Raw genomic sequence first — 20,299 nt, 5'->3', positions numbered from 1 at the left:
AGCTGCACTTTGTTCTCACATCAGTAAAGTTCAATGACTTCATGTACACGTTCACTTTGAGCACAATGTCAGCATGTGAAAGACAAGAATGAATCCTCTGCTGATGGATTATGATCAGGATAAGTACACTTCTATAAGCCCTCATAACAACAACACATCAATGTGCTTCTAGACGTCTTTCTAACAGAACAAAGTGTCCAGGATAAAGCTGCTGCTTCCTCTCTGAACACATGCAGTGGAAGAGAAACAAGATAGAAATACATCAACACAAATATTCATCAAACATTGAGTGGACATGTTGATGCAGAGACAGCAACATGATGAGCAGTGAGAGCCTCCATGGCTCCACAGACAGAGGGAGCAGCTCCACCTAAACAAAGTCCCACATTACACAACCACTGATGACGTCAAGCACCGCCCACAATGTTTGATTGACAGCTGAACAAACGCCACAACAATCAGCTGTCGGCACAAACACGGAGACGAAATACGTTTCAGAGTTTAAACACAGAGCTGAAGCCGCTTCCCTTAAATCACACGTTCATATTCATTTTAAAGGAAGAAGTCTTTTTAGTCTTAACATGTTTAATACAAACCCCACCCAGGATGAGGGTCATGTTCAACTTCACTGTTAACATTACAAGAACATTGTGTTCAAAGTAAATGTGATCTGTGATCAACATTCACAGGAAACTATCTGCTCACACTTCATCCTGGTGTCACACAAACCTCCTGCACTTATATTGGGATTATTATTCAGGTTCATTGTACAGCTGATCATCTGGAATATAATATGAAACATAGAACATGTCACTTAGTCCGGGGGGGTTAGTTTACTCACTGAGAGAAAAAGACTCCCTGAAGGAGAACCAGAGATTTACTTCTGTCTACTTGAGTTTACAGAACTCAGCAGTGGATCCAGGAGAAGAATATAAACAAACTCCAGCGTAGAGCGGCTGAGAGAATGTGTGGTGGACTCTGTGCAGGAGAGTCATGGTGTCAGAGACGCTGTAGAAGGACAGAACACCTGCTCTGTGATCCAGGTACACTCCGAGTCTGGAGGACGGACGACCTGAGACAGGAGTTTGGACTTTGTTGTAACAAAATATATAACTGTTATTGTCACAATATAACGCCCAGGATTTATCATTGTCTCCAAATGCACATTCAAGCCCCCCCCCTGCTCTGCTGATGTTCTTGTATGCGACTGCTACACGAACTCTCCCGCTCCGCTCCACCTCCCAGTAACTACGTCCAGTCAGACTCTCTCTACTCAGCACCTGAGGACATACAGTGAATCTGTCTCTGTGACGAGAATAAGACTGATGTTGACTCATGAATGTCACTTTTCTGTCCCCCTCAGATAATAACAGCTGTGTGTGTGCTGTGTTTGGATCCAGTGTGATGTCACGTGAATGCTTTAAGAATCCAGCTCTGGTCTTGGGCTCTGCTGACAGTGAAACATCCACTTCAGTCCCAGTCTGTGAGATGTTTGTCCACTTCTGTCTCAGAACGTCCTGGAGTTCATCTGTGACTTGTGACACAGCCGCTGTCACTTCCTCAAAGTATCTGAGAGGGATGTTGATGCTGGAGGAGAGTGTAGACTCACTGAGTGGGGACAGTGAGGGGTAGTTGTGTAGAAACTGGGTGTGGTCCTCTGTGTGTGCGAGCTGCTTCAGATCAGCGTCTTTCCTCTTCAGCTCAGTGATCTCCTGCTCCAGCTTCTCCTGAAGCTCTTTGACTCGACTCACTTCACTTTCCTGCTGCGATCTGAGCTGCTGCTTCACATCAGAGCTTCTTTTCTGCATGAGACGGATCAGCTGAGTGAACATCTTCTCACTGTCCTCCACTGCTCTGTCAGCAGAGCGATTGAAGACCTCCACCTTCTGCTGAAGCAGCTTCACATCTTTCTCTCCGTCCTGGATTCTCTGCTGGATGTTTAGTCGACTCCCCTCGAGCTCTCTCTGCCTCTCAGTCCTTTCTGCTGCAGCTGAGACTGTGTCGTGGCCTTTATGTTCCTCCAGAGAGCAGAGATAACAGATACACTGCTGATCAGTACGGCAGAACATATTCATCACCTCATCGTGACGAGAGCACATGTTCTCCTGGAGCTTCTGGGAGGGCTCCACCAGCTTGTGTTTCTTTAATGGAGGCGCATCATAATGAGTCTGGAGGTGTTTCTCACAGTAAGAGGCCACACACTGCACACAGGACTTGAAGGCTTTCCGTTTTCTCCCAGTGCAGACATCACATCCCACATCTTCAGGTCCAACATTGCAGTGATCAGCAGGAGCAGCTCGGAGTCCAGTCTTCTTCAGCACCTCCACTGAAGCTGCTAACATGGTGTTCTTCACCAGGACAGGCCTCGGTATGAAGGCCTGCCTGCACTGAGGGCAGCTGTGGCTTCTCTTCTTGTCCTCTCCATCCCAGTGGGTTTTAATACAGTTCTTGCAGTAGCTGTGTCCACAGGGAGTCGTCACCGGATCCTTCAGTAGATCCAGACAGATGGAACAAGACAAGGTTTCCCGGTCCAGCTGAACTCCTTTCTGCGCCATTTCTCCTTCACTGCCAGCGACTGTGTGAGTCTCACTTCCTGAGGAGTGAAACTAGTTTGAGTTGTGATACAAGCTCCTCCACATTCCAGGAAGAGGAGGGAACAAGGAAGTGTATGAGCGGGGGGGAACCTTTGACTCTAACATGTCAACAAAGTAAAACACACATTTTAATTAAATGTATGGACATTAGCTCAACGATTGTCTTCATGTCATCAGCTGGGGAAGTTTCAGGGTGATATCTGTTCATTAGTTTGACTTTATTGACCTGTAGTGTCTTGTCTTAAAGAAATGAAGTCATTTAGAGCATAAAGTGTCAGTTTTAGGGATACTGTGCTTTTATATTTAAAGAGACACTTTACATTAAAGAATCCTTACAATTCAAAATGTTAACCTGGGAAACAAACTATTTTATTTTTCTTATTTTTAAGGGGTCAAATGTCGTGTAAGTATTTACTGCTTGTATCTGAATTCATTGTGTCTTCATCCACACAGTTATAATTGATCTAATGTATTCTATTTGAGAGTTCATAATCTATAAGTGATCAAACAAATGTATTCTTTATTTAAAGTTGACTAACTTGTTGTGGAGCTTTTTTATCGACATCTTTATTCGACGCTCTGCTGATAAATAGAGCTGCAACAAGTAGTCCACAGTGAAATAATTGGCAACTATTGTGATAATCGAGAAACCATTTCAGTAAATTTCATGCAGAAATGGCAGAAAATGATGTTTTCATCCTCAAATATGAAGATTTAATTAGTATTTCATATTAAAGTGAATATCTTTGGGTTTTGGACGGACAAAACAAGACATTAGGAGAAACTGGGATGGACGTTTTATAGAACAAACGATTAATGTAGAAAAGAATCGTCAGAGTAATAAAGCGGGCCTCTACGAGTTAAGATGCATCAGTCAACACACTATTCACAAGATTAAGAGTGAACTTAGATGCAGAAATATAACATTTGCAAAGAGAATAAAAGTGAATTCTGCAGCTTTTTATCTCGTCACACGATCTTCCCCTGCAGATAAAGTTTATAAATTGTGATTATATTTACTTTTGTCTGCAGTCACGATAAAGAACATGTGTTCCGGCTCTGGTTATTTAACATACTGAAATGTGCAGCTCAGATATGGCTGTTTACTTCTTTCTTTATATTTTCTAATTAACAACCTGGATGAAGTTTTAGTCACGCGCCTGTTTTCCTTTCATCTTGACCACAAGTGTTTGAGAACAGCGTGCACCCTGAAACCCTTGATGGGACTAATATGTTGACTTTTCTCTTCAGCTGCAGGTCAACAATAGAAGTGCACGCATGACGTATATGTAGCTTTGACAATGCAGGTAATTCGATCATTCATGTCTCTTAGCCGTATTGTTCTGCTCTTCATGCGTCACGCGTGGCAGTTTAAAAGCGTTTGTCCACATTGGGATGATGCAAACAGCCATGTCAGCTCTGAGGACTCTCGCTTTTCTAGCTTTAATTAGTGAGTTATTAAAGTCAACTTTAGTTTAGATTTACTAATGTTAGAAGATATTTTCCTCGTCTTTAAAAGTTTTTCTTTGTGTCCTTCCCTGCAGGTGTTTCCAGCAGTAAGACTTCAGACTGCTCATACGTTTCTCTTTTGACGCACTTGAACCTGACGGAAATAAACGATGTTCTGGAAATCATGCGACCCGTGAAGAACTGGACCACGCCGACCCTCGTTCAGGTGGACATGGTGTTGTTTGGCATTTTAAAAGTGGTGAGTGTCTTTATAGTGCATACATTAAATATCTCTGCCCTGCCCTTCGCGAAACAGCTGAGGAGAAACTGCACAAAGCCAGGGGTGTCAAACTCAATCACAGAGAGGGCCAAAATGAAGGCATCGTTTCGGGGGTGAAGCTTGGAAACTGTGCAGCACCCACAGAGTCACACTTTGCCTTGAGTGTGTCGTTACACTGGAGGTCAATCAGCTCCATTTGGATGTTCACATGTGCTGTTTCCATGTCAACTTCAAACGGATTGCTGAGCAGTTCATGCGCAGTTGGGAACACAGCGGTGGAGATGGTTTGTCAGTGTTTGGAAACACGTAGTGACCAAAGTTTCCTTCTGCATCTGAGTCTCCCACAGGCAGCTCGGCTCTCACTGCATCATACATGTCCGTGATCACACGGCCCTGAAGCTGCAGGTTTAACAGTGAGCTGCTTCGTTATGTCGCACAAACAGGCCAGCTCACATCGTCCCAGAGATCTGTGGTGTGTTTCCCTTTGCTTCCAAAAATGGCCAGATTTCCTCACGCAACTCGAAAAATCTATTCAGCACTTTCCCTCGACTGAGCCATCGCACCGCCATGTTCAGAATGTATCTCCTCAGGAAAAGACTTACATTGACTCTTATAAAGTTTCCTGTCTGTGTTACGGTGCTTATTACATGTTCAATCTCCAGAGCTTTACAACACAGCGCTTCCTGGTGTATGATGCGGTGATACACCGTCAGCTCACCTGCACAGTTCTCCCGCTGCATCTTCTCCCGCATCCTGCACTAATCCGCTCTTTTCATCACATCGCAGGCTCCGTTTGTCATCAGTCCCGTCAGTTTGTCCCGGGGCAGTTTCATTTCATTCACCCATTTAGATACTTCCTCAAATATGTATTTTTCCGTGGTTGTCTCCCAATGGTTTGGTGATGGCAAACGCACGTCAGCGGCTGACCTCCACCTGTCTGCTGAATGTTTTCTGAAATGTTTTGTTTAAATATGCAAATGAGACATCTTATTAATTATGTGCTGATTTCAATATGTTCAAAAGGTTCAAAATGTTCATGTATTTATTTAATATTCTTTTCTCCACACAGCGTACACCATACAACTAGGGACAGTCCACAGTGAAGCACTCCTTACTAACATCTCTGAGCTGTCCATGGTTACAAAGGGAGAATGGGAACTGGAAAACATGGATATTAAGTATATTAATGGAATCAAAGAGGAAGTCAAAGCAAACTTTTATACACGGTAGGAACATGTTTGTAATGACATTTGACAACAGTGTGTGTTTGACTCTATTTAGTTTCTTTTTAATCGGAGCTTCAGAGTGAAAGTGTACAATAAAAAGATGTGTTTTAGGTACAGGTATAAAGAAGATCTGATTCTAAAAGTCCTGTTAACGAAGGACTCAGTCCATCCTCCACAATAATGTAAAGTGTGTGTGTGTTGAGGTCCAGATTGTTCTGCACCGACAGGAGATATGTGTTTATTTTACTGTTGAGGAAACCTCGTGAAGGCCACATGGGTTCCTAGTGAGAAGATCGTGGAGCTTCAGTCTCCAGCTGTGAGTACACACACTCTGTGAAACAAACCATACACACACACTCTGTGATAAGCTGATACCTTCTGCACGTCCTCCTCTATCATTAGCATGTCATTATACTGTGTCTTGTTGTTTTTAGGGAACGTTTTGGCAGACGATGGGCTTTTCTGCCAACGGCAAGCAGGTTCTCTTCCCCGAAGAGGCTCTCTACCTGATGGAGTGTGTGAGTGGCATGAAACCTGTTTCACCAGGGTGGAGCTCACATCATTCTTTGTGTTCAGTAATGTTTATATATAGCACTTGTGATCTAGGGTTGGGCCATGTGTAAGAATGTTCCAACATGTATGAACCATCCTCCCATCAGCTGGTGATCAACATGTCTCTTAGCTTTTGTAGTCCAATACAATTGTTCTTGGGAGGCTGTTAACCCTTTAAATGTGGACCTCCCCGGGCGGCTGCGGGACATTGTTGTTTGCTTCATCCTGTTTGAATGGATCTAAAATGAAAGCCATCATAGCCAGAGCTCTGATTCTTTATGCAGCAGAAAGCTCAGGCTTCTGTCTTTGGTGCCATCTTTGTTGCACGCTCGTCACGACTTCATGACGTTGAGATTCGTCGGTGCAAATCTGTGTGACGACGTGCAGTGGTGCCAGAAGCTGCTCATAAACATAGTTTGTACATATTTTAAAGATATGAAGCATTTGAAGATGCTCCAAGAAGTGACATCACAATAAGCAGAAATACCAGTGTAGGCGCTGGTGGATCATTTCTGCTGCATAACTGGTTGAATTAACGACTCAATCGGCCCAAAACACATCCAGCGATGTTCAGCCAATGCCTGTTGTGATGTTTAAATACAGATGTGTGACTCTGTGAGTAGCAGCTTGAAATATGTGTTTTAATCAAATCAAATCAAATCAAATTTATTTGTATAGCCCAATATCACAAATTATACATTTGTCTCAGTGTGCTTTACAGACTGTACAGGTTACGACATCCTCTGTCTTTAGACCCTCTGTCTTTAGACCCTCTGTCCTCTGTCATCGCACAAGGAAAAACTTCCTAAAAGAAACCCCAAAATTAAAGGGGAAAAAATGGAAGAAACCTCAGGGAGAGCAACTGAGGAGGGATCCCTCTCCCAGGACGGACAGAGGTGCAATAGATATCGTGTGTACAGGATAAACAACATAGTACAAATACAACATTTGACAGAAATTATGTTGTGTTGGAAAAAAAAGAAATAGAAAGTTTGGATGAATCCAGGAAAATGTCAATAAGGCTTCCCTGTGTCCAGCAGGACCAGGGCAGCAGGCGCTGTCACAATTCATGATCCTGACGTAAACTTTATCAGTGGCAACCTGCCACATGAGAGACAGACACTCCGGGGATGATACCCCGGATGGTGAGTTAGTAACATACATTTACATAAATGCATACAGATAGAGAGGGAGAAGAAGAGAGAGGGAGGTGAGGAGAGAGGAAGAGAAGGAAGAGAGCAGGGAGACGTCCCCCGGCAGTCTAAGCCTATAGCAGCATAACTAGGGGCTGATCCAGGGCAAACCTGAGCCAGCCCTAACTATAAGCTTTATCAAAAAGGAAAGTCTTTAGCCTACTCTTAAATGTGGAGAGTGTGTCTGCCTCCCGAACACAAACTTGAAGCTGGTTCCACTGGAGAGGAGCTTGATAGCTGAAGGCTCTGGCTCCCATTGTACTCTTAGAGACTCTAGGAACTACAAGTAACCCTGCAGTCTGGGAGCGTAATGCTCTAGTTGGTTTATAAGGTACTATGAGATCTTTAAGATATGCTGGAGCCTGACCATTAATTGCTTAGTAAGTCAGGAGAAGTATTTTGAATTCTATTCTGTATTTTACCGGGAGCCAGTGCAGAGCAGCTAATACAGGAGTAATATGATCCCGTTTCATTGTTCTTGTCAATACACGTGCCACTGCATTTTGGATCAACTGAAGAGTCTTAAGCGACTTTTTGGGACAACCTGATAACAATGAGTTGCAGTAATCCAGCCTTGAAGTAACAAATGCATGGACTAGTTTTTCTACATCATTTTGAGACAGGATGTGTCTTATTTTTGCAATGTTACGTAGATGAAAGAAGGCAGTCCTTGAGATTTGTTTTATGTGGGAGTTAAACGACAGATCCTGATCAAAGATGACGCCAAGATTCCTTACAGTGGTGCTGGAGGCCAAATTAATGCCATCCAGAGCTTCTATGTCATTAGAAAATGCGTTTCGGAGGCGTTTAGGGCCAAGTATAATAACTTCAGTTTTGTCTGTGTTTAACATCAAGAAGTTGCTAGACATCCAAGTTGTTATGTCCTTAAGGCTTGAAGTTTAGCCAATTGATTGGTTTCATCTGGTTTAATTGATAGATATAATTGGGTATCATCCGCATAGCAATGAAAGTTTATAGAGTGGTTCCTTATAATATTGCCCAAAGGAAGCATATATAAGGTGAATAGAATCGGTCCAAGTACAGAACCCTGCAGAGCAGCAACTGTAGCTGTTAGCAAGCCCCCTATAGCCGATGCGGGCCGACCAGTGGTATCTCCTGTTAGCTGTCCCCCGGCGGGGCCCGAGCAGCCGGGAGACTGGGTGACTGTCCGAAAGAAGTGTTATCAGAAGCCCACGGTTCACCACCAACCACTTGCTGTTTCTAACAGATTCTCCCCACTCAGTGACACACCAGCTGAGAAGCCAACTCTGGTTATCGGTAGCTCAATTTTGAGATACGTTCATTTTGAGTGATCATAATGCGTAATATGAGAGCGCCCCTGACAGAGTCGTCAAAGACCGGAAATGATTTATACACGGATGTAACCAGTAGGCGGGACCATTCTGTAGAAGGCGGAGAGAGCAGGCTGTGAAACAGGATGGTCACCCAGCTGGGTACATTTTCCATGCTTGTCTTATCATATTAATAAATGCTTTGTTGAACAAGAAGTTTGCTAGATTGATTCTCCGCAGCCTCTACGTCTTCCAAATTGAATACTAACAATAGCATTTTACTTTTTGTTCAAAACAACTCGTCAAGATATAGAAATAATTTTAAAATGACATTCATTTCCACATCTGTGTAGTAATCCTGACACACCATACAAACTAAAGTGGGACTATGAAGGAAGAAGGTTAAGTTCTCCCCCTGCCTTGTAAATGTATATAATGTATACATGAAAATACATAAAGGTTGTGTCTCTTTGTACTGCAGCTGCTGACTGACATTATATTTCACTGTTCAATGTCTTTAAATATTTCCACAGTAAGTATTAATTTTCACAGAAATATATTCTTACAGAAATATATAACGTGCAAAAGTATGTGAAGCAGCATTTGACATTAAGTTACTTACTCACTGTTTGCTCCTGAAACTTGGCATCTTTTAGAGTCACAAGTGCATCAATATCAGGCCTCAAATCCTGAGTAGCAGCCAGGATGTATTTAAGTGCTTGTGTGTGGGCCTGGAGCGCAGCTCTGTTTTACTGATGCTCATTACAGAGAACAGTTGTTCACAAAGGTAGGTCGTCCCGAACATGCACAAAACCTTTGCAGCGAGGGCTCTCAATGTGGGGTGCCCTGGCAAGAGATGCTGATAAAAGGTGTCCAAGCCCACCGAGGCAAATGTGTCCTTCAGATCTGAATCACACTGCAAGTTGATGACTTCAAGTTGGATGTCGACAGATCAGAAGCCTTGACCGTGAATGGCGAGCGAAACACTGCAGTATGCTTTGATATTATATTCTGTGAGCCCTGAAACCTGCTGTGAACACACCGAGCACACAGCTTTCCACTCACCTCTGTCAATAAATAGGAAATGCTCCATGTTTCTTGGAAAACTCTTCACTCCGTGTCCACGTTTCTCCTTTTTGACGAAGACATTTTGTGTAATGACGGTGCCACAGAGTGTAATGTTGACAGAACCCGCCAGCTCCAGAAGTTCTTCACCGGCAGCTCCAGCATCAACAGTCTGCTTGCTTGGCAGTGTTGTGTGCGACCCCCAGTGGACACATTTGAAATAGCAGTTACTTGTGTTGAACATTTGAAGTTAATGTCTTCTCTGTAATGTTTACACTTTGCAAAATCATCCCGCGGGCCGGATTGGACCCTCTGGCCCTCCGTATGTGTGACACCCCTGCTTTAGATAAAACCCTCTTTGAGTTACAAGAAAGGCACTATACAAGTCTAATGTATTATTATTATTATTATTGTTATTATTACTATTATTACAAGTCTTTAGTGCAGAGCTTCTTTTTCTTTTTTTTCGGCTACAGGTTTGCTAAAGACACTTATAACAAAAATGTACATCAATAAAATCAATGCTTGGGTTTCACAGAGGTTAAACAATACTACAATGCAATGTATTTCTTGTTGCTGCCAACCTGTAGGAACAAACATCAATTGTAACTTTCTTTACTTTTAACTTGTTTTATTAATTAATTCAAATAGAATAGGTTTTTTAATGTCACTATTGCCATCTCGCTTTTATTTAATTTGTTATTTCCCTCTTCTCCTCATCCTCCTCTATATAAGCATATATCATAAATCATAAATAATAATAACAGACTTGGTGCTGTGCATACACATCTACACATCTGTTCCTGGAAGCACCCCCCCCCCATACTTTTACCCAAATGTGACAAGGAGTAAACGTCTATAATTATAATCCACTACACTGGAAATCTTTGTGTCAGGCCGAGTAACTGGGGCCCATTTCAAAATTATCAAAAATTCAAACAGTACATAAAAAACCCCAAATGCAATAAATGATGCTTGGACATAGGTTTACCAAAATAAGAGCATTTTAATTCCACCAACAACAAAAAGTGCTGAACAAGAAATATCTCTGAACACTTCAAGAAGTTTCAGCGCTGAGCAGGAGTCACTTGTTGTAAATTATCCCACAGTTTCACAAAGAAACATGATCATGTGACACCATGTAATTTATTCCTGTCCCTAAAGTAAATACATATGTACAAGAAAGTAAAAATAAATTATCTTGTGTGTGGCTTATAAATAAATAGCTTGAAGTATGTTTAATGTGAATTAAAGTTTAAGATATGAACGCGGGCAAACAGAAGATCCAGCCTCCTGTGTGTTGATAGCAGGGAGAGCAGGGTTTGGTTAAAGGGGCCTCATGTCGACCGCCTCCTCAATGGAGCCCCCTGCTGGTTCCTGTGAAGCGTCGCCGCTCGTGACTCAAAGGCATTGACCATCTGTTTCACCACTTCGTCAAAGAACACGCTGGACAGCTGAGAGTGCAGAAGAGACGTGAACTCAAATGACACCTACAGAAGACACAGGAGAGGGACAAACACGTCAGCTAACGGGTTGTGAGACTCTCCCACATCTCAACACGTGAGCATCAGGCCGCAGCCGGACCCTTCTCAGAAATGAAGCAAATGCTGAAATGCCTTAAACCTGCATTCTCCTTAATATCCAGCAGGGGGCAACTCCACCTGTTGCACAAATAAGTCAGATTGTATAGAAGTCTGAGAAAATGACCCTCCTTGATTGATTTATTACCCTTTAAAGATTTCCCTCATAAGTTTATTATCTCAAATCACTAGTTTCAAGTCTTCTTCGATACAGCACAATGTTCTATAATCTCTCCACCGAGTCTTGGGTCTCCTTTCAACATAAAGGAGCAGCGGCTCTACTCCGAGTCTCTCACGGATGGCTGAGCTTCTCACCCTATCTCTAAAGGAGACGCCAGTCACCCGTCTGAGAAAACCCATTTTGGCCGCTTGTACCCGTGATCTCGTTCTTTCGGTCATGACCCAGCCTTCATGACCATAGGTGAGGGTAGGAACGAAGATCGACCGGTATATTGAGAGCTTTGCCTTCTGGCTCAGCTCTCTTTTCGTCACAATGGTGCGGTAAAGTGACTGTAATACCGCCCCCGCTGCTCCGATTCTCCGGCCAATCTCTCGCTCTATTGTCCCCTCACTCGCGGAAAAAACCCCGAGGTACTTGAACTCCTTCACTTGGGGTAATGGTTCATTCCCTACCCGGAGTAGGCAATCCACCGGTTTCCTGCTGAGAGCCATGGCCTCAGATTTGGAGGTGCTGATCCTCATCCCAACCGCTGTACACTCGGCTGCGAACCGATCCAGTGACTGTTGAAGGTCACAGACCGATGATGCCATAAGGACCACATCATCTGCAAAGAGCAGCGATGAGATCCTCAGGTCACCGAACTGCAACCCCTCTCCTCCACGACTACGCCTCGATATCCTATCCATGAAAATCACGAACAGGATTGGTGATAAAGCGCAGCCCTGGCGGAGGCCAACATTCACAGGAAACAAGTCGGACTTACTGCCGAGTATCCGGACACAACTCTCGCTTTGGGCGTACAGGGATTGGATGGCCCTCAAAAGTGACCCCCTCACCCTATACTCCCGCAGCACCTCCCACAGTATCACCCGGGGGACCCGGTCATACGCCTTCTCCAGATCCACAAAACACATGTAGACCGGATGGGCGTACTCCCAGGCCCCTCCAGGATCCTTGCAAGAGTAAAGAGTTGGTCTGTTGTTCCACGACCAGGACGGAATCCGCATTGTTCCTCTTCAATCAGAGGTTCGACTACCGGCCGAACCCTCCTTTCCAGTACCTTGGAGTAGACTTTACCAGGGAGGCTGAGAAGTGTGATACCCCTGTAGTTGGCACACACTCTCTGGTCCCCCTTTTTAAATAGGGGAACCACCACCCCGGTCTGCCAACCCCTAGGCACTGTCCCAGACTTCCACACAATGTTGATGAGGCGTGTCAACCAAGACAGCCCCTCAACACCCAAAGCCTTCAGCATTTCTGGACGGAGCTCATCAACCCCTGCGGCTTTGCCACTGTGGAGTTGTTTGACTACCTCAGTGACTTCCATCAGGGAAATTGACGATGATCCCCCATCAGCTTCCAGCTCTGCCTCAACCATAGAGGGCGTGTTAGTTGGTTTCAGGAGTTCCTCAAAGTGCTCCTTCCAGTGGCCGATAACCTTCTCAGTTGAAGTCAGCAGGGTCCCACCCTTGCTGTACACAGCTTGGATGGTTCCTCGCTTCCCCCTCCTGAGGTGTCGGATGGTTTTCCAGAAGCACCTTGGTGCCGACCGAAAGTCCTTCTCCATAGCTTCTCCGAACTTCTCCCACACCCGCTGCTTTGCCTCTGACATGGCAGAAGCTGCCGCCCTTCTAGTCCTTCGATACCTTGCAACTGTTTCCGGAGTCCTCCCGGATAACATAAGCCGGAAGGACTCCTTCTTCAGTCGGACGGCTTCCCTGACCACCGGGGTCCACCACGGTGTTCGAGGGTTACCGCCCCTTGAGGCACCTAAGACCTTGAGACCACAGCTCATCATCGCAGCTTCAGCAATAGAGGTTTTGAACATCGCCCACTCAGGTTCAATGCCCCCAACCTCCACAGGGATGGCTGAAAAGCTCCGCCGGAGGTGTGAGTTAAAGATCCCCAGGATAGGGGCTTCCTCCAGACGTTCCCAGTTCACCCGCACTACCTGTTTGGGTTTACCAGGTCTGTCCAGAGTCTTCCCCCACCCCTTGATCCAACTCACCATCAGTCGACAGCTCCGCCCCTCTCTTCACCCGAGTGTCCAAAACATGCGGCCTCAGATCAGATGATTACGAAATCGATCATTGACCTTTGGCCTAGGGTGCTCTGGTACCATGTGCACTTATGAGCATCCTTATGTTCGAACATGGTGTTTGTTATGGTCATTCCATGACTAGCACAGAAGTCCAACAACAAACGACCGTTCGGGTTTAGATCAGGGAGGCCCTTCCTCCCAATCACGCCTCTCTAGGTGTCTCCATCGTTTGCCACGTGTGCGTTGAAGTCTCCCAGCAAGACTACGGAGTCCCCTACTGAAGCCCCCTGCAGGGCTCCATTCAGGGTCTCCAAGAAGGCTGAATACTCAGAACTGCGGTTTGGGGCATAGGCACAAACAACAGTCAGAGTTTTCCCCCCATAACCCGAAGGCGTAGGGAGGCGACCCTCTCATCCACCGGGATAAATTCCAACGTAGCGGCGCTCATATTGTATGTAAAGCTAAAAATGTTTCCTGTTATATTTTCACAGTTCTGACACAAAACATAAACTTTTAGTGGAATATCAAAATCAAAGCACAGCATTAAAAACATAAATTAAATTAAAAAATATGAGTTTGTGTGGCAATGAGTGGAACCAGTGTCATTAAAGGATAAGACATGTTATATTCTATATTAAGTTGCCTACTTTCTGTGTAGTCCAAGCCTCAAACTGTTAAATATGCAATCTGCTTCATTCTCGTGCTTTTGAAATCTCTGCCTCTCTGAGGACTTTCTCTGTCCAGCCTCCCTCTTTTTTATGTCATCTGATAATTGCACAAAACAAAACGTCAGTTTCGGGAAATACTTATCTGCTTTATTGAGAGAGAGAGTTGTGAAAACACACACAATTCTGTCAAGTGTTTAAAGACGATCATACATTTTGTTAATATACAGCATGTTATTTAAAAGTTGACAAAGTGCTTTACATGTCTGAAGTAATAAAACATTGTTTAAATCAAGTCCAAAGACGCGTGAAAAGATTTAAAAGATATGGATTTAGTGAATCTGTTCAAACAGGGCATTTATAATAGTCCGACTGCACTCTGAGGAAAATCAAAGACTTACAGCCATGTACATCGTTTTTAAGACTTTTTTATAATAGTCATTCAAATATTCTTTCCATTTTCTGAGAATTTCTAGAATTAGTTTCTACATGTAAACCATGAAACACTTTGAACACCAGCCACAACGACATTAGACTCTGTACGCCACACACACTGTTTAAATACGTTTATTGCTTAGTTCTGGTCATGAAATATGTTATCTGCCATCTTTAATGTGTCCAATCTGCTTGTATTTGTGTGTGGGCACCATTCTGAACATAGACAAATGGAATAGAATCCACGATGACATCATGAATGTTGGGAGTCTATCCAGATTCCTAAATTCAATCCGAACGACGAGGGAGGAGGATGCGTGTTAAATGACGAGGGTGGAGGACGTACGCAGACGGAACGACGAGGGAAGAGGACGTACGCCGAACGACAGGGAGGAGGACGCACGCAGAAGGAATGACGAGGGAGGAGGACGAGGTACGCCAAACGACGAGGGATGAGGAACGACGAGGGAGGATGACGCACGCTGACCGACGATGGAGGAGAAACGACGAGGGAGGAGGACACGCGTTAAATGACGAGGGTGGAGGACGTATGCAGACGGAACGACGAGGGAGGAGAACGCACGGCGAACAACGAGGGAGGAGGACTCTCAAGGAAGTATTGACGAGGGAGGAGGACGCACGACGAACGACGAGAGAGGATGACGCACGCAGAAGGAACGACGAGACAAGACGACGTACGCCGAATGACGAGGGATGAGGAACGACGAGGGAGGAGGACGCACACTGAACGACGAGGGAGGAGGAACGACGAGGGAGAAGGAACGACGAGGGATGAGGAACGACGAGGGAAGAGGACGCACGCAGAATGAACGACGAGGGAGGAGGAGGAACGAGGAGGAACGAGGAGTCACACAGAAGAGGACGCACGCAGAATGAAGGAGGAGGGAGGAGGAGGAACGAGGAGGGAGGAGGAGGAACGAGGAGGGAGGAGGAGTCACACAGAAGAGGACGCACGCAGAATGAACGACGAGGGAGGAGGAGGAACGACGAGGGATGACGCACGCAGAAGGAACGACAAGGGAGGAGGACGCGCGTTAAATGACGAGGGTGGAGGACGTACGCAGACGGAACGACGAGGGTGGAGGAACGACGAGGGAGGAGAACGCACGCAGAACGAACGACGAGGGAGGGGGACGCACGGCGAACGACGAGGGATGAGGAACAACGAGGGAGGAGGAACGACGAGGGATGAGGAACGACGAGGGAAGAGGACTCACGCAGAATGAACGTGGATGGAGGAACGAGGAGGGAGGAGGAGTCATGCAGAAGAGGACGCACGCATAATGAACAACGAGGGAGGAGGAGGAACGACGAGGGAGGACACACGCAGAAGGAACGACGAGGGAGGAAGAGGTATGACGAGGGATGAGGAACGAGAAGGGAGGAGGACGCACACTGACCAACGAGGGAGGAGGAACAACGAGGGATGAGGAACGACGAGGGAAGAGGAATGCATGCAAAATGAACGAGGAGGGTAGAGGAGGAACGATGAGGGAGGAGGATGCACGCAGAAGGAACAACGAGGGAGGAGGACGCACGCCGAACGACGAGGGAGGAGGAACGACGAGGGAGGAGGAACGACGAGGGAGGAGGAACAACGAGGGAAGAGGACGCATGCAGAATGAACGACGAGGGATAAGGAACAACGAGGGAGGAGAACGCACGCAGAAGGAGCAACTAGGGAGGAAGAGGAATGACGAGGGATGAGGAACGAGGAGGGAGGAGGACGCACACTGACCAACGAGGGAGGAGGAACGACAAGGGATGAGGAACAACGAGGGAAGAGGACGCACACAGAATGATTGAGGAGGGAGGAGGAGGAACGAGGACGGAGGAGGAGTCACGCAGAAGAGGACGCACGCAGAATGAACGACGATAGAGGAGGAGGAACGACGAGGGAGGACGCACGCAGAAGGAACGACGAGGGAGTAAGAGGAATGATGAGGGAGGCTGCACACAGAAGGAACGACGAGGGAGGAAGAGGAATGACGAGGGATGAGGAACGAGGAGGGAAGAGGACGCACGCAGAATGAACGAGGAGGAACGAGGAGGAACGAGGAGGAACGAGGAGGAACGAGGAGTCACACAGAAGAGGACGCACGCAGAATGAACGACGAGGGAGGAGGAGGAACGACGAGGGATGACGCACGCAGAAGGAACGACCAGGGAGGAAGTCGAACGACGAGCGAGGAGGAGTCACGCAGAAGAGGACGCACAGAAAATGAACGACGAGGGAGGAGGACACACGCCGAACGACGAGGGAGGAGTTGACAGGATTTAGTGATTTATGGAGTGATACAAAGACAGATCCAGAATCCCCTCTGTACAAACCTTTGATATGTGAACAACATGAAACACTTTGAACCTGCTTCATCCAGACTTCACTTTATATCTGGACATGTAGCAGATTACACACATTTAATGACATAATGCCTCATTTACATATTTAAACATCACATGTCAGAACACCTTTAACACAAGATATAATTGTGTTAATGTGAGTAATGAAGTGGGGAAGTGTCAGCTGATATGTGTGAGCTATTTATTTGAGTCTGTTCACCTTCATGCAGGAGTTCATTGGAGCACGTCTTCACTGAACACATGAATACTTGCTGCAGTGTATCGAAGTGTTTCACAGAAGAAGTACTGCAGTATCTGGAAGGTGGAGGTCAATATTCAAAAGAGTGCAGAAGTTATTGGATGCAGATTGTCAGTCATTAAAATAAGAAGCAGCAGGTGGAGCCAGACACACACATACAGACTGACAGACAGTTCAACAGTCACTGCTCCGACTGTTGAAGCAGGTCAGTGAACGCACCTTGACCCCTCTGTGTTGATGCATTTGCTCCACCTGGATCCTTCTGCACACCAACACACAGACCAGAGAGCATGCTGGGAAACTACAGCAACACAAAGGTCCTTTAAATCCTTCAAACTGCACATTTCATGACTTTCATTTGTACGTTCTTTCATTTCCCCACTCGACAGATACAAAACATGTCTCCTTATTACTGAAGTAATAATATTGATCTGCAGTAATACAGTAGTTTCATATTCACAGCTGATCTATAAGACAACATTTGATCACCACGTGCTGCTACTTTGCTCAGTTATTGTCTCAGATCAGCTTCACATTGTCTCCGTCAGCTTTGTTTGATACCCTGGAATGAAGACAAGAAGAAAAGACTTGATGTTTGTTTATTCATCATGTGAAGCTGCACTTTGTTCTCACATCAGTAAAGTTCAATTACTTCATGTACACGTTCACTTTGAGCACAATGTCAGCATGTGAAAGACAAGAATGAATCCTCTGCTGATGGATTATGATCAGGATAAGTACACTTCTATAAGCCCTCATAACAACAACAACACATCAATGTGCTTCTAGACGTCTTTCTAACAGAACAAAGTGTCCAGGATAAAGCTGCTGCTTCCTCTCTGAACACATGCAGTGGAAGAGAAACAAGATAGAAATACATCAACACAAATATTCATCAAACATTGAGTGGACATGTTGATGCAGAGACAGCAACATGATGAGCATTGAGAGCCTCCATGGCTCCACAGACAGAGGGAGCAGCTCCACCCAAACAAAGTCCCACATTACACAACGACTGATGACATCAAGCACCGCCCACAATGTTTGATTGACAGCTGAACAAACGATTATTATTCAGGTTCATTGTACAGCTGATCATCTGGAATATAATATGAAACATAGAACATGTCAATTAGTCCGGGGGGGTTAGTTTACTCACTGAGAGAAAAAGACTCCCTGAAGGAGAACCAGAGATTTACTTCTGTCTACTTGAGTTTACAGAACTCAGCAGTGTCTCCAGGAGAATAATATAAAGAATAAGTAAACCCAACTCCAGCGTAGAGCGGCTGAGAGAATGTGTGGTGGACTCTGTGCAGGAGAGTCATGGTGTCAGAGACGCTGTAGAAGGACAGAACACCTGCTCTGTGATCCAGGTACACTCCGAGTCTGGAGGACGGACGACCTGAGACGGGAGTTTCGACATTGTTGTAATAAAATGTATAACTGTCATCGTCACAATATAACGCCCAGGATTTATCATTGTATCCAAATGCACATTCAAGCCCCCCTGCTCTCCTGATGTTCTTGTATGCGACTGCTACACGAACTCTCCCGCTCCGCTCCACCTCCCAGTAACTACGTCCAGTCAGACTCTCTCTACTCAGCACCTGAAGACGTTTAGTGAATCTGTCTGTGTGACGAGAATAAGACTGATGTTGACTCGTTACTGTTGCTTTTCTGTCCCCCTCAGATAATAACAGCAGTGTGTTTGGTGTGTTTGAATCCAGTGTGATGTCACGTGAGTACTTTAAGAATCCAACTTTGGTCTTGGGCTCTGCTGACAGTAACACATCCACTTCAGTCCCAGTCTGTGAGATGTTTGTCCACTTCTCTCTCAGAACGTCCTGGAGTTCATCTGTGACTTGTGACACAGCCGCTGTCACTTCCTCAAAGTATCTGAGAGGGATGTTGATGCTGGAGGAGAGTGTAGACTCACTGAGTGGGGACAGTGAGGGGTAGTAGTGTAGAAACTGGTTGTGGTCCTCTGTGTGTGCGAGCTGCTTCAGATCAGCGTCTTTCCTCTTCAGCTCAGTGATCTCCTTCTCCATCTTCTCCTGAAGCTCTTTGACTCGACTCACTTCACTTTCCTGCTGCGATCTGAGCTGCTGCTTCACATCAGAGCTTCTTTTCTGCATGAGACGGATCAGCTGAGTGAACATCTTCTCACTGTCCTCCACTGCTCTGTCAGCAGAGCGATTGACGGCCTCCACCTCCTGCTGAAGCAGCTTCACATCTTTCTCTCCGTCCTGGATTCTCTGCTGGATGTTTAGTCGACTCCCCTCGAGCTCTCTCTGCCTCTCAGTCCGTTCTGCTGCAGCTGAGACTGTGTCGTGGCCTTTATGTTCGTCCACAGAGCAGAGATAACAGATACACTGCTGATCAGTACGGCAGAACATCTTCATCACCTCATCGTGACGAGAGCACATGTTCTCCTGGAGCTTCTGGGAGGGCTCCATCAGCTTGTGTTTCTTTAATGGAGGCGCATCATAATGATTCTGGAGGTGTTTCTCACAGTAAGAGGCCACACACTGCAGACAGGACTTGAAGGCTTTCCGTTTTCTCCCAGTGCAGACATCACATCCCACATCTTCAGGTCCAGCATTGCAGTGATCAGCAGGAGCAGCTTGGAGTCCAGTCTTCTTCAGCTCCTCCACTGAAGCTGCTAACATGGTGCTCTTCACCAGGACAGGCCTCGGTGTGAAGGTCTGCCTGCACTGAGGGCAGCTGTGGCTTCTCTTCTCGTCCTCTCCATCCCAGTGGGTTTTAATACAGTTCTTGCAGTAGCTGTGTCCACAGGGAGTCGTCACCGGATCCTTCAGTAGATCCAGACAGATGGAACAAGACAAGGTTTCCCGGTCCAGCTGATCTCCTTTCTGCGCCATTTCTCCTTCACTGCCAGCGACTGTGTGAGTCTCACTTCCTGAGAAGTGAAACTAGTTTGAGTTGTGATACAAGCTCCTCCACATTCCAGGAAGAGGAGGGAACAAGGAAGTGTATGAGCGGGGGGGAACCTTTGACTCTAACATGTCAACAAAGTAAAACACACATTTTAATTAAATGTATGGACATTAGCTCAACGATTGTCTTCATGTCATCAGCTGGGGAAGTTTCAGGGTTATATCTGTT

General features: G+C 45.7%; 1 protein-coding gene across 2 annotated transcripts; it reads right to left on the bottom strand.

The window, feature by feature from the left end:
• Positions 1 to 784: 784 nt before the first annotated feature.
• On the bottom strand, positions 785 to 20,113 carry LOC115012071 (tripartite motif-containing protein 16-like). Of its 2 annotated transcripts, none has more exons than XM_029437515.1 (2): positions 18,440 to 20,113; positions 785 to 936 (listed from the first exon to the last, which is right to left on the bottom strand). In XM_029437515.1, exons 1-2 carry the CDS (start codon positions 20,053 to 20,055, stop codon positions 888 to 890), a joined length of 1,665 nt encoding a protein of 554 aa, XP_029293375.1. In that variant the 5' UTR covers positions 20,056 to 20,113; the 3' UTR covers positions 785 to 887. The 2 variants fall into 2 exon arrangements, with proteins under 2 accessions (XP_029293375.1, XP_029293374.1); XM_029437514.1 differs by having other exon boundaries at positions 785 to 940; positions 18,444 to 20,113.
• Positions 20,114 to 20,299: the final 186 nt, after the last annotated feature.

The sequence above is a fragment of the Cottoperca gobio genome, chromosome 8 (assembly GCF_900634415.1).
Source record: "Cottoperca gobio chromosome 8, fCotGob3.1, whole genome shotgun sequence".
In the NCBI taxonomy this organism is placed as follows: domain Eukaryota; kingdom Metazoa; phylum Chordata; class Actinopteri; order Perciformes; family Bovichtidae; genus Cottoperca; species Cottoperca gobio.
Note: the sequence above shows the minus strand (reverse complement) of the source record. Positions and strands in the feature narration are given on the sequence as shown.